At 32.4% G+C, this 15,594-nt stretch overlaps 1 protein-coding gene across 1 annotated transcript; it reads left to right on the top strand.

The window, feature by feature from the left end:
• The first annotated feature begins 1,461 nt into the window (after nt 1-1,461).
• On the top strand, nt 1,462-14,511 carry LOC129914358 (uncharacterized). The gene is made up of 6 exons (XM_055993562.1): nt 1,462-3,395; nt 6,927-8,278; nt 8,348-8,546; nt 13,287-13,483; nt 13,548-13,687; nt 13,752-14,511. Exons 1-6 carry the CDS (start codon nt 1,852-1,854, stop codon nt 14,115-14,117), a joined length of 3,798 nt encoding a protein of 1,265 aa, XP_055849537.1. The 5' UTR covers nt 1,462-1,851; the 3' UTR covers nt 14,118-14,511.
• Nucleotides 14,512-15,594: the final 1,083 nt, after the last annotated feature.

Here is a 15,594-nt window from a genome sequence, read left to right as displayed (position 1 = left end):
GGTGTGGAATTTTTTTAGTACAAATATCGTTACCGCTTTACCGCATACCCTCCGGTGTGGCCAAGCCTTTATGTAGTTAAGCGAAAGCGAAAAGTATTCTAAGTCTCCAAGCTAAAAAATATCATCGAGGGTTCCTGTCAAAATAAAAAAACTTCCAAATTTATTTAAAATCAAGGAAAAACATAAAAAAATTTGGTCAAGAAATTAATGAATTGAAAATGAAAACACCGTCCTTACGGTTCTTTGAATTTGCGAAATTATCTCATTTGGGCTATAGTGAAAACAGGCTATAAGTTGTAAATGCTTATAAACTCTCCAATTTTTTCCCTAGAGCTGCGAACTGAAAAACGAAAAGCAAACCGAAATTTTTTGTTTAAGATTTCGTTTTGCTATTCTATTTTTGTATGGAAAATTACGTTTCGCTGCGTACGAGGCAAATAAAATCTCAATTATTTACTTATATTACCAACGACGAAAGAAGACAAAAAATGCCACCAACAGTATTTTTGTATGAACAAAATTCCACATTTTCAGTTTGCCCGTATTGTCCCTTATGGCCTAGTATTCAGCTAAAGCATGCAAACATAGCACAACGAAATCTTAGCCCTGATTTTTCAATCGTCAGTTAGACTATCAGAAGAATAAATGTCAATATAAAAAAAACTTTTATTCCTAAGAATAAGCTCTATCTGAGGTTTATCTGACTATTGAAAAATTGGCCCTTAAACGAATTATAATTTTGTTAGTTTTTCTTTAATCTTTAATTTTTAATTTTTGTATTTTTATTATTTAGACTTTGAAAAAATACCTACTTGATTGTATTTTTTCGCATTGACTTAATATATATGGACTGCTAGAAGCATATTCAGGTTGGTTCCACTTGTTTCTTCGCGATACTAGCGCCCTAAAAAAAAGTGGAGAATAAGTGCAACATTTTTGACTAAGTGCGAAAGGAACAAATATAGAAAAACAGAGAAAGCACTACCTTTTAACGACAGATGTCATTCACTAAAAGTTTCCTCTTTTCGCCGTCTAAGGTTATACCGCTAGTAGAGCTAGAAAGACGTGGAATCATTTTTTTTCAATTTTTGTATGGAAAAGTCAAACGATTAGCAGTCCATATATAGTAGGTCAATGTTTTTTCGTTGACACGTTCACTGTTGACTTTGTGGAGAATTGAAAATTTTTCGTTTCGCTTCGGCTGCTTGCTGTATTATAGCATAGCTTTTATATACATTTAAAGCTTGCTTTAAATGGTTTTTGGGCAATTTGCGCTATAACTCAATTTTTTCCATAAAATATTTTTCGGATCACAACGCAACCAATTTAGCTAAAAACAAATTTTAATTTAAATTTTTTTGTTTTCAAAACACAGTGTAACATAAACCCAAGCAATTCTCCCTACCACCCAAACGCCACCTATCATGAACTATCAACAACCATCCTGTCATTTATCACGTATATCCCGCTGCAGTGAAAAAAAAGAAAAAATTCCTAATTTTTTTTCACACAAAATTCGATGCGCGTTTTGTTGAAAAATCCGAAAATTCCAATAAGAAACAAATAAATATACAAGTCATAAATATTTTAGTTACAATCCTAACAATATCCGCCATTATTTAAAATAACAAAAATACTATGAAGTTCTTTAGAAAGATTGTTTTGATGTAAGAAAAAAATACTTTTTCTTATCGGACTCTGCCGCCAAATACTGAAGCGCACCTCTACGCTAAAATTCTGTGAGACAATTCATTTGCTTTGATTTGGGGGAAACAAAACAAAAATAAAATTCAATTTATTTTTGTTTTCTTTTTTTTTTTGGATAGTTTTAATTAAATTTTTCATGAAATAATGTCTCGTTTGAGAAATAACGAAGATCTGTTAACAGAGACTCCAAGTAGTGTCTTGGTAATCTCTGATAGCGACGACAGTGGCGATGAATTAACTGGCTTTTCAAGTCCAAAGAAAAGATTAGCCACTGTCGTCGACGATGTCGCCGCCGTCGACAACCAACCAACAAAAATGGAACCGCCATTGGCAAAGAAAAAACTCAAAATTGACGGTGAGCCAAATGAAGAGCCACCAATTGACATTGATTCTGTGTCAACAAATCCAATGAGAACTAGAACAAAAGTCTCTAGTGATACATCTAGCAAATTCCCAGTTTCGTCGCCATCGGACACAGTTCCTTTGGCAGGCCATCGTAAAAAATATGTAAAGAACACCCTGCCAGCAGGAGCCGAATGGCGAATGCTGCAGGAAATCGCTCTTGGTCATCCGGCGATTACTTATCGTGAAAAACTAGCTCATTGGGTTTGTCGCGATGAACTGAGCGATGTCGAAGATGTGAATAACTTCGATGCCCAGTTTCAAAAACGCGAACAATTCTATGCGAGAAGTTTGTCTGGGAGACGAAGTGTTGGCAAAGATTCTCCATACCCCAATTACAACTATAATCACTTTCGTTCGGTGATTCTTGAGACTTTTAGAACAAGTCCTGTTGGTTCGTCACAAGAATCTGCAAGAAAGTCCTCTCAATCGCAACAGCAACAACCTTCTTGCTCGCGAGAAGCTCCAAGTAATGTAGAACCATCTGTTTCTCTAAAACCAGACTCTAATAATGTAACCATTTATGAAAAAATACTCTGCCCAAGTAGCGAGAGTAGCGCTACAAAAGCTTCTCCATCGATTCGCCTCCATTGGACTGATGATGAGTCGGTTTTTAGGTGTAATCGTCTAAATCCCGACATTGACAAGTATTCGCAGTTGATTAAGGTCCGAATTGATTATAATAAGCAAATCGATTTTAAGGCGAAGATAAATGAGATCTTTAAAACGCCTACAGTGCCTATGAAATATAATTCGCCGCCCATAGAGTTAGTGGCGGGGAAGAGTAATGATGATGAAACAAAATCATTGGAAGAGCAGCAAATTGATGAAATAACACCCGAAAGAAAAATCCAAACAAGAAGAAGCACTGAAGGCAAAAGTGTGGAGAGTCGACGTAGTTCGGAGAGAAAAAGTTCAGAACGAAGAAGTTCGGATAGAAGAAGCTCAGATCGAAGAAGTAATGAACGACAAAGTTCGGAACGATTTCCAGAAGTAAATTGTTTTCAGCAGGATGAGTTTTGTAATTATCTTGGATTGGGTATGAATGGAAAGGTTTACAGTCCTACACCGACGGATAATAAGCGGCGATCGTTGAGGGTGAAGCGATTGCTGGTGCAGACTGAGTCGATGGATAAGAAGAAAAGTGAAAAGAAGAAGGAGCTTAATAAGAAGAAAAAGAATAACAATGCTTTGGATCAAGAGGAAAAGGAGAAGGAGGATGTTAAACAGGAGCCGACGAATGAAGAGCATCAAAATGTGACCAACACAGAGGTTAATGAAATTAGGTGAGAATAAGAATTCTATTAAGACCTAGGTCATTTACTAACCAATTGTATTAAAAAAAAAATTGTTTAGCCAATTTAGCCTTACCTATTGCAATTTTGTTCCAAAAATCCCCTATCTCAAGAATTTTTTCCATCAATATGGGAGAATTAATTCATCATCCCTATTCACAAAAAAGAGATATTGCTTACTATAGACCCTTTGCCAAATTATCCATTTCAACCCAAAACTTATCAAAAGTATTCGTCCCTATTAAGTCGTTTGTACTAAAACGACAAGAAAACGACTTGCTCTAGAAGCGCCAATTTGTGTTAAATTAGAAATTTAATCTCGCAGTTAACTCGGCTTTTCGCCCTTCTTCCCTATAACACGATAATCAACTTTAGGTTAGGTAAATAGGGTAGTTCACAGCTAAGCTGCAGCATACACGGGGGCCTATTGGTCCATTGTGATTCCCTTTTATTTAAAAATCGCATTGATGTTCCTAACTGTTCATCGGTTTACGAAAACTGGCTAATTTACGAACCATCCTGTACTTTCAATGAATTTTCTCATGTTAGCCATTGACACTTGCGCTAGATCGTCTAGTTCTCCTACGAACCTTTTTCCGAAGTAACGGAGTCGATTTGTTTGGAGGTTTGGACAATCGCAGAGCAGGTGTTTAATGGACTCTATTTCCTCTTCATCTTGACAGCTTCTGCAGAAATCAGGTGCAAATACACCCATTCTAATAGCCATTGTACCAATGGCACAATGACCCGTTAGTACACCTATCAAGATTCTAATGTTCTTTTTACTCAGGGATAAAATATACCGAGTTTCTTTTTCGTTGATTTTAGGCCATAAACTTCTAGAGATAATACAATCGTCCCTAGTTTTCCAGGTGTTATTGATTTTTTTCTTTAGTCTATAGGTCTATTTTCCTTTTGAGCACACCGATAGGGATATCTGGTCCCCTTACTAATTGGGTGCTGCTATCCTCTTTTGACGCTGACCCTATCCTAGCTAGTTCATCCACTATTTCATTCCCTTCTATATTGCTATGCCCAGGAACCCAGCAGAACTTTACTTGGTTAGTGTAGCAAATGCTATTGATTTTCTTTCTGCAGTTTAAAACCGCTTTGGATCTTATCGTCTCATTGGCTAAAGCTTTGATAGCAGCCTGGCTGTCCACAAGAAATGTTATCTCCGAGGAGATTAGTTTTTCTTTGTGAACCAATTCTGCCGCTTTTTCTATAGCAAAGATTTCAGCTTGAAACACACTGCAATCGTCTGGGAGTCTATATGATTCTCTAATATTGAGAGGTTTACAGAACACCCCAGCTTTACTCAAGCCTCAATTTTGGGGGCCAGAGCGAGTCGATTTTTGTGTTTTACTACAAACTACTTACGTTATACACTGCTAACTTTCATTGTAAATCATTGTTTTCATTCAGACAATACGGATTTCTGAAAGGCAAATCCATGACCACTTATTTAATAGAATTTGTATCGTATACTTTGAACTCAATGGAAAATATGAACGAAGTAGATGTTATTGCTATGGACTTCAGCGAGGCCTTCGATAGAATTTCACATACAAATATATCGTTTAAACTGAAAGCTCTTGGATTTACTCCTGGTTTCATTCAATGGATAGAATCATACCTATGCAGATATCTGATCTATGCATTGCAGAGTCGAGTGTTTCAAAACGGAGTCATTTAGGCCCTATCATTTTTATTCTGACAATCAATGTAGTAGAATTTTTTTCACTCGGAGTTAAACATAACTTGAGAATTTTTATCCTCAACTTCCGAATTCGGTTTTATTCACTCCAAGTTGACCTTTTCAACTTTCGATTTTAAACTCGAAAGTAGATCAATTTCGAGTTTTCTCAACTTTCCTAAAAAGTAGAAGTTTGCCGACCAAACTTGAGAGTTTGCTTCAGATTTTTTTTTTTTAACTTTTCTGTGAAAATTTTGTTGACAGTTATTGTGTCAACGAATTAATATTCCAAAGCAAACAAACATCGAAAAAGCAAACAAAAATCGAAAAATTAAACACAAAAAAGAATACAAATATGCTATGAATATGAAAGATTCAAAGTTTAATTTAAATAATTGACAGTTTTTGTTTCATATTTCATAAATATCCCAGGAATATTTTTCAAACTTGAAGTTGACCAACTTTAGATCTTCAGCTGGAGAGTTGAGAAAATAATAAGTGAATAAAAAGAAATTACAACTTGCATTTGAACTCTAGAGTTAAAGTCAACTCTCAAGTTGGCAAACTCGAGAGTTTGCTTCAAGTTGAGCAATAGTGACAAAAATGGCCCTTAAACGATATTTTTCGTGTCAGAAAAATAATCTAGATCTTATTGTTTAAAAATGCCAAGCAATTAAATATTCTCATAAACGTTTCCATCCGCCACCGCGGCACTATATCAATGAATGTATTGTTTTAAGAGTAACAACTATTAAAAATTTGGGTGTAATTTGTGAAAGTGAAATTAACGTCAGGCCCCGCTATGACAATAGGTATAGTATCTAGAACTAATTCTGTTTTAGGTTTCGTCAAATGCTGCGCTGGCTGGTCTATGAGTTTTCTGATCCTTACGTAACGATATCACTTTATACTACGTTTGTTAATCCCTTACTTGAATGTGCTGGTCTCCAAGTCCACATTAAGAGAATTGAAGCAATACAGCGCAGATTTCTCCGTTTTGCATTAAGATTACTTCCGTGGGTTGACAATTTAAATCTGCCCGCCCGTATCAAGAACGTTAACAACTCATTAACTTACAATCTCTTGAAAAATTCCATTCTCTCAGATCAACCCCATCTGATTTTATCATTGAACATCTAACTCTTCATAGAGCAGATAATGCCAGAAATGAACCAATTACCAGAATGCTAAGAAATGTAAATAAAAATTGTAGCATTGAACTTATAGCAAAATCAGAGAAAAAAATGTTCTTCTGTATGGAACTTATAACCCTCTTGAACCCAATGACGAGAATATAAAAGAGAAAATCAAGCTGGCCCTTTATTTTTGTTTTTACTAATCTAACAAGTGCTTAGACATGTTTTTTCGTCTTATTTTAACTTGTTTATTAATTTTGCATTTGTATTTCTTTTTAAATACGTTTAATTTTTTTTTCATTTTTCCCATAAAGAGGTCTGGTGTCGAATTACAGCATACGATTACGATCATTCGTTAACGTTTTTACTATTTGTGTCTCTATTTATTTAGTAGAAAAAGATAGGGACACATAGCAACCATACGTTAACGAACGTATGCCGTAATTCGACCCCTGCTTTTGCATGCTCCTATATGGACATTTATTTTTTACGTTTTTTAACTGCTTTTTATTTAGCAGTCCTTCTTAAGATATTCGTAAAGGTCCTCGTGTTTTTCTTATCTTCAAAAAACTCTAATATAGGTGCTAGCAGCCATAAAACTCGTTGTAAATGGCCCCAGCGTGTGCGGTATTTGGGGGGAAGAGGTGTGGGATTATTTATTTATTAATTAATTTTTTGTTTGCTTTTCAGATGTTCCCTCCCTGAAGACACAAACAGCAAACCCATCGAGGAACCAGTCATACCAAAATCTCCCGAACCGATACCGACAGCAAATCTTATTGTTACCAAAACGCCCGAGATCAAAATAATCACTCAACTGCGTAACACTGCAACACCCACACGCAATACACCGTCATCGGTGACGACAGCAAATTCCACACCACCACCTACAACCACCCGCCGTCAACGACGCACCCGAGCAACATCGAATGGCACCTCAACTTGTCCACGTTCTTCGCAAAGTGACGAATCCCCAGAAAAATCAGCACCACGACGACGTCGCTTAAACCATCATTCCCATCCTGATGATCACGCAAGTGACTTTTTAAGTGAATCACTTCAAAGTGATCCTTCTCCGCCAAATGTTGGTGATCGATCACCACAGCACAATGGTCGCACTTCAACAGTTCCCTCATCCGAAGATAAAAAGGATGAACATAAACTCTCGATAGAAACTGATATAAGGCGGCAGGAGGATAATGAAGAACCCGAGTGTGTCCATAAAAAGTATCAGCGCTATCTTGAAGAATCCCGCAAGACAAAACCCAGCATTTTTATTGTAGAATCGATAAATAGCAGTGAATTCAAGCCTTCGGCGGCGTTGCCTATAAATTACAGGAAAAATATGAATACCGTTATTCCTAAAGAAGCCTCACCCAAAGAAAGAAAAATTCGCAAAACCACCCAGGAATGGCCATCCAATAAGATAGTTCTGCGTCATTTACTGCGACGTAATGGAACTGTAGTTGGGACATTCAATCAGAGAATTCTACGCAATCGAACTGCTATGATCACCAAGCATCAAAAGGTTAAGGCAATGAAAAAGAAAGTAATCCGAATGCATTTGAACAAAGGCAAGGATAATGTTAAGAAAGAAGAACTAGGAAAAAAGAAAATCCCTGACAATCATATTAAAATGGAAATCACGAAAAAAAATAAAGCCTCACAGATTGATATCGAGACGAAAAAAGAAATGCAATCTTCCTTTTCCCAAGTCGATGATGATGATCCTGTCCTCTCCCTTTCCAAAAATACAGAAGTAAACCTACCAAAGGCAAAAGAAACCTGTAAAGCTATAATCCAGACTGATGCCTATGTCCCACCATTGCCGATAACTTTCCTATCAACACCTTCAGAGCGTTCACCTAATCCTCTTACACCAGAAAATGGTCGTGTCATTTATGCCTATTACGAATTGGATATACTAACTATAGTTCAGGATTTTATGGTGACCTTCTGGAAGACGTGCAAACTTATTGAAGTAGTGGGAAATACAACAGAGGAATGGGTTCAACTTGGAGAGTGTAAGAGACTGTTGTATGGTGAGAATTAAATTTATAGTAAATTATATGACTTGTGTTATATTTATTTGTTTATTTTTATATTTTTAGATACCGAAATTGATGCTCCTTATAAAAATCGCATTTGTGTTCATAATTCAATTCCAATTTATATGGAGATGAGAGCTAAAGAATTACCCCAGCTTAATAGAGATTGTGTTTTGATTTCGGTTTATGTAAATGTCTATTACTATCATGATGAGGATTTGGTTGCAAAGTCACATTCAATACAATTAGATACGGTGGCGAGGTGAGTAATTGTCATTAAATAATGAGAATTAAAAAGTAACTTTTTCTTATCCACTAACTACGAAATTCGTTCTATCACCCGTATTCTGCTATTCGATTCACGTGAATGTCTAAAATAAGAAGTGTTTAAATGGGGGTTAAAATTAAACTTAAATAATTTTTTTTTTCTTTAAAATTTCTAGAACAGACAGAAACAACGTTTTGCTTTCGAAGTTGAGCGTTTTTTCAAAGCCATGTTGACGTGGTAAAGGAAGGAAATCTTTCGATTCACGTGAATCGAATAGCAGAATACGGGTGTATGAATCTCAAAAATAATTTTAGTTTTAAATTTTATCAAAAGAGATGAGTAATGGCAACTGACTTGTTTCGAGAATTTGATGCGAAAATATTTAAAAATTAAAAAAAAAAAATTATTCATCAACCCAGAAAATTTTAGTTTTCAGCTATGAATAGAGCTTAAAGAACCTTTTTTTGATATCACATTCGGTCGATTTGGAGGAAGTTTTTGAAAATGGTCTTTTTTTTAGGGCAAGGGGTTAACCTTGATTTTTTATCGAAAATCCGAAAAAAATAAAATTTACTTTTTTCTATCTAAATGCATAGGCCTGGTTATTTTGAACTCAAATCTGTAAACCAAAAATTGTTTCGAGACTTTGATCCAAAAAAATTTAAAAATTAAAAAAAAAATATTTAAAAAAAATGTAAAAAAAAAATGAATTCATCAACCAGACCACCCAGAAAATTTTAGTTTTCAGCTATGAATAGAGCTTAAAGAGACCTTTTATTTGATGTCACATTCGATGGATTTGGAGGAAATTTTTGAAAATGGACTTTTTTTAGGGCAAGGGGTTAACCTTGATTTTTTATCGAAAATGCGAAAAAAATAAAATTTATATTTTTCTATCTAAATGCATAGGCCTGGTTATTTTGAACTCATATCTGTAAACCAAACCTTGTTTCGGAACTTTGATCCGAAAATATTTAAAAATTAAAAAAACTTTAAAAAAAATAGGTTTTAAAAAAAAAAATAATTCATCAACCAGACCTCCCAGAAAATTTTAGATTTCAACTATGAATAGAGCTTAAAGAGACCTTTTATTTGATGTCACATTCGATGGATTTGGAGGAAATTTTTGAAAATGGACTTTTTTTAGGGCAAGGGGTTAACCTTGATTTTTTATCGAAAATGCGAAAAAAATAAAATTTATATTTTTCTATCTAAATGCATAGTCCTGGTTATATCGAACTCATATCTGTAAACCAAACCTTGTTTCGAGACTTTGATTCCAAAATATTTAAATATAAAAAAAAAAAATTTTAAAAAAACATATTAAAAAAAATATTTATAAAAAAATTAAAAAAAAAAAAATCATCAAAAAGATCACCCAGAAAATTTTGGTTTTCAGCTATGAATAGAGCTTAAAGAGACCTTTTTTTTGATGTCACATTCGATGGATTTGGAGGAAATTTTTGAAAATGGACTTTTTTTAGGGCAAGGGGTTAACCTTGATTTTTTATCGAAAATGCGAAAAAAATAAAATTTATATTTTTCTATCTAAATGCATAGTCCTGGTTATATCGAACTCATATCTGTAAACCAAACCTTGTTTCGAGACTTTGATTCCAAAATATTTAAATATAAAAAAAAAAAATTAAAAAAAAACATATTAAAAAAAATATTTATAAAAAAATTTAAAAAAAAAAATCATCAAAGAGACCACCCAGAAAATTTTTGTTTTCAGCTATGAATAGAGCTTAAAGAGACCTTTTTTTGATGTCACATTCGATGGATTTGGAGGAAATTTTTGAAAATGGACTTTTTTTAGGGCAAGGGGTTAACCTTGATTTTTTATCGAAAATGCGAAAAAAATAAAATTTATATTTTTCTATCTAAATGCATAGTCCTGGTTATATCGAACTCATATCTGTAAACCAAACCTTGTTTCGAGACTTTGATTCCAAAATATTTAAATATAAAAAAAAAAAATTAAAAAAAAACATATTAAAAAAAATATTTATAAAAAAATTAAAAAAAAAAAAAATCATCAAAAAGATCACCCAGAAAATTTTGGTTTTCAGCTATGAATAGAGCTTAAAGAGACCTTTTTTTAATGTCACATTCGGTGGATATGGAGGAAGTTTTTGAAAATGGACTTTTTTTAGGCAAGGGAACCTTGATTTTTTATCGAAAATCCGAAAAAAATAAAATTTACTTTGTTCTATCTAAATGCATAGGCCTGGTTATTTTGAACTCATATCTGTAAATCAAACCTTGTTTCGAGACTTTGATCCGAAAATATTTAAAAATTAAAAAAAAAAAAAATTATTCATCAACCAGACCACTCAGAAAATTTTTGTTTTCAGCTATGAATAGAGCTTAAAGAACCTTTTTTTGATATCACATTCGGTCGATTTGGAGGAAGTTTTTGAAAATGGTCTTTTTTTTAGGGCAAGGGGTTAACCTTGATTTTTTATCGAAAATCCGAAAAAAATAAAATTTACTTTTTTCTATCTAAATGCATAGGCCTGGTTATTTTGAACTCAAATCTGTAAACCAAAAATTGTTTCGAGACTTTGATCCAAAAAAATTTAAAAATTAAAAAAAAAATATTTAAAAAAAATTAAAAAAAAAAATGAATTCATCAACCAGACCACCCAGAAAATTTTAGTTTTCAGCTATGAATAGAGCTTAAAGAGACCTTTTATTTGATGTCACATTCGATGGATTTGGAGGAAATTTTTGAAAATGGACTTTTTTTAGGGCAAGGGGTTATTTATCGAAAATGCGAAAAAAATAAAATTTATATTTTTCTATCTAAATGCATAGGCCTGGTTATTTTGAACTCATATCTGTAAACCAAACCTTGTTTCGGAACTTTGATCCGAAAATATTTAAAAATTAAAAAAACTTTAAAAAAAATAGGTTTAAAAAAAAAAAATAATTCATCAACCAGACCTCCCAGAAAATTTTAGATTTCAACTATGAATAGAGCTTAAAGAGACCTTTTATTTGATGTCACATTCGATGGATTTGGAGGAAATTTTTGAAAATGGACTTTTTTTAGGGCAAGGGGTTAACCTTGATTTTTTATCGAAAATGCGAAAAAAATAAAATTTATATTTTTCTATCTAAATGCATAGTCCTGGTTATATCGAACTCATATCTGTAAACCAAACCTTGTTTCGAGACTTTGATTCCAAAATATTTAAATATAAAAAAAAAAAAATTTAAAAAAAACATATTAAAAAAAATATTTATAAAAAAATTAAAAAAAAAAAAATCATCAAAGAGATCACCCAGAAAATTTTGGTTTTCAGCTATGAATAGAGCTTAAAGAGACCTTTTTTTTGATGTCACATTCGATGGATTTGGAGGAAATTTTTGAAAATGGACTTTTTTTAGGGCAAGGGGTTAACCTTGATTTTTTATCGAAAATGCGAAAAAAATAAAATTTATATTTTTCTATCTAAATGCATAGTCCTGGTTATATCGAACTCATATCTGTAAACCAAACCTTGTTTCGAGACTTTGATTCCAAAATATTTAAATATAAAAAAAAAAAATTAAAAAAAAACATATTAAAAAAAATATTTATAAAAAAATTAAAAAAAAAAAAATCATCAAAAAGATCACCCAGAAAATTTTTGTTTTCAGCTATGAATAGAGCTTAAAGAGACCTTTTTTTTGATGTCACATTCGATGGATTTGGAGGAAATTTTTGAAAATGGACTTTTTTTAGGGCAAGGGGTTAACCTTGATTTTTTATCGAAAATGCGAAAAAAATAAAATTTATATTTTTCTATCTAAATGCATAGTCCTGGTTATATCGAACTCATATCTGTAAACCAAACCTTGTTTCGAGACTTTGATTCCAAAATATTTAAATATAAAAAAAAAAAATTAAAAAAAAAACATATTAAAAAAAATATTTATAAAAAAATTAAAAAAAAAAAAATCATCAAAGAGACCACCCAGAAAATTTTTCTTTTCAGCTATGAATAGAGCTTAAAGAGACCTTTTTTTGATGTCACATTCGATGGATTTGGAGGAAATTTTTGAAAATGGACTTTTTTTAGGGCAAGGGGTTAACCTTGATTTTTTATCGAAAATGCGAAAAAAATAAAATTTATATTTTTCTATCTAAATGCATAGTCCTGGTTATATCGAACTCATATCTGTAAACCAAACCTTGTTTCGAGACTTTGATTCCAAAATATTTAAATATAAAAAAAAAAAATTAAAAAAAAACATATTAAAAAAAATATTTATAAAAAAATTAAAAAAAAAAAAATCATCAAAAAGATCACCCAGAAAATTTTGGTTTTCAGCTATGAATAGAGCTTAAAGAGACCTTTTTTTGATGTCACATTCGATGGATTTGGAGGAAATTTTTGAAAATGGACTTTTTTTAGGGCAAGGGGTTTTTTTATCGAAAATGCGAAAAAAATAAAATTTACTTTTTTCTATCCAAATGCATAGGCCTGGTTATTTTGAACTCATATCTGTAAACCAAACCTTGTTTCGAGACTTTGATCCGAAAATATCTTCTTCCGAATATAAGCAAAAAAAAAAAATATTTCAATTGCAAATTATTCAGCAACCAGATACTCCAAACCTCTTTTGATTTTCCTTATCGGTTTAACCGGCTCTAAAAAATACCTTCAATGCTTAATTAGAAATGACTAAAATCCAAATTTAAAATGATTTTGTTTAAATTTAATTTCTCAAATCTATTTACAGCCACCCCCAAAACGTTGTCTTTACTACAATAACCGATTCAAGATATTTTGTAATGTGTTGGTCTCAGGAAACTCATATCGGAAAAACCCTGTCGGGATTGTGCAAATATTCTCTAACCCCTCATCTAGACACCTTGGCCAGTATTCGTGAATTCAAAAGTATGCGACATGAGATTCGCTATCTGGAGTGTACTACTGGTAAGTACTAAAGTTTGTCATCAATACTAATTACAAAAAATAAAATAGTGAAAATCTTATTTAGATGATAATTTAATTGGATTTGGTGATTCTCAAGTGACGCTTTGGGATCACCGCAGTGGCGATATTTTAATGAACTATGATCTCGATATGGCAATTGGCAATAACGTTGGCTCATTACACTTTCCACCATTGGAAGTTGGTGTAAGTATTTTAATATTTTCTATCAAAAAAAAAGGAATTAACATAAATTCTCTATTTTTTATAGCAAGCAAAGACTGTTTTAATTTTCCAAAAGACATCCGCGCTGGAACTCTCTATTATAGCGATAAATGTCTCGCACAATGCACCTTCGCATCAACTTGTCTGTAAGCACATCCTACCACCTGAATTTGATAATCTTAAAACAACAATGGGCATTGATGATTACACAATCCTAACCAATTCAGAGCACCAAGAGTTATGGATCGATCATTCTGATCCACAGTATATGGTTCAAATTAAAACACCCGAAGGTCAAAAGAGATTTTATTCGCGTTGCAAACAAAATGTTGTCGTGATAACGGAAAATCATTTAGCTCTTGAGACATTTAGTAGTTTTGTACTAAAAATGAGTAATCTCACTGATATATAAAGGACAGATGCAAACACAGAGAATTTAGTCAAACAAAAAATGACTATGAACAATGCGGGATTGTGTAACGCTTTATTCATTTGAAAAATGATTTTTTTAAGTTTTACTTTTCTGTTTTCTATTTTATTATAAAACTTATTGCTTTTACTGAGTATTCGAACCATAAAATTTAAATTTAAACACAAATTAAAAAAAGCGAACAATAAGAAAATGTTCTCATTATAAAAATAAATATATTTATAAACAAAAAAAAAAAAACTTATTATAAATTTTAGAAAAGAGAATTTAGCTGTAAATTTAATATTACTAATTTAATGTCAAAGACATTTATTACGTTATAAAAGAAAAAAACAATGGAATAATAAATATAAATAAAAATGAATAAATTTGGAAATAGTTAATAATTATGTATTTCCTAAAAAATCAAAAGAGCGTATCGTTCTTATTGATAGAATGGTATGAAGAAAAAAAACCTATCGGATAGTGATCTCCGAAAGAGTTGGGAGGTGAAGATTGAAGTTTTGTACAACTATTAAATTATTGAATATACTTAAAAAAATATGAATTCCCAGTGTCGTTTTGCTCTGCCAACACTATAATTTTGACTTCTCACCAAAGCCTTATTTATCCATAGGTTACAAATAGTGTAACTATTTTCAATGTTTAAAATTAAACGGTCACTATGATGCATTTAAAGAAAAAAAAGCCCACAAATTAAACCACTAATAGAAACCAAATAAAATTATGAAGGTGAGTTTATGGCAGGCAGAAAATCGAAGTCAGTATTGTGGAGGAAAGTTCTTTGAGAGATAAAATGTGTAGCTCCAGATTTTAATTACAACAAAGAGTTTTTATTAGTACATTTCTATCATTAAGCAAAAATTGTTTTTAAACGTAAAACTTTTTGTCAATCAGCATCGCATCGTCATCAGCTGAGTAACGATCAGCATCGCAGAAAAGCAGTGATGCGTAATCACTTGCTGGGCTAAGAGGTAATTAATTAGGTATTCGGCCTTATCACGAACTCCATTCGTATCGGAAATTTTCTACGATTCCTGAAAAAAAAAACAATCACAAAATCCAATCGTAGTGACGATTTGTATGAAAATCCAATCGTAGTGACGATTTGTATGAAATCTTCCATTACAAACGGATTTCGTGATTGTTTTTTTTCCGAATCGTAGCAAATTTCCGGTACGAATGGAATTCGTCACAAGGCCGATTATCAAGTAGGTACCACTCATGATAACAAATACGATATTATGCCTACTTGTGTAATACAATATTAAAATATTGGGACAAAATTTACCCTTCCCGAGACACTCAAATATGGTCTGAGGCCTATTTCGTACAACGAAACGAGCGGCAAGTAAACGAAAATGAAATAAACGATAGTCATGACAGAGAGCGATTATGTAAAACGAGAAACTCGTTTGGCCAAACTAAACCGAAAAAATATTTTTTTTGAGACTCACAT

This window comes from Episyrphus balteatus, chromosome 3 (genome assembly GCF_945859705.1).
Source record: "Episyrphus balteatus chromosome 3, idEpiBalt1.1, whole genome shotgun sequence".
NCBI lineage: Eukaryota > Metazoa > Arthropoda > Insecta > Diptera > Syrphidae > Episyrphus > Episyrphus balteatus.
This window is presented reverse-complemented; position numbering and strand designations above follow the sequence as displayed.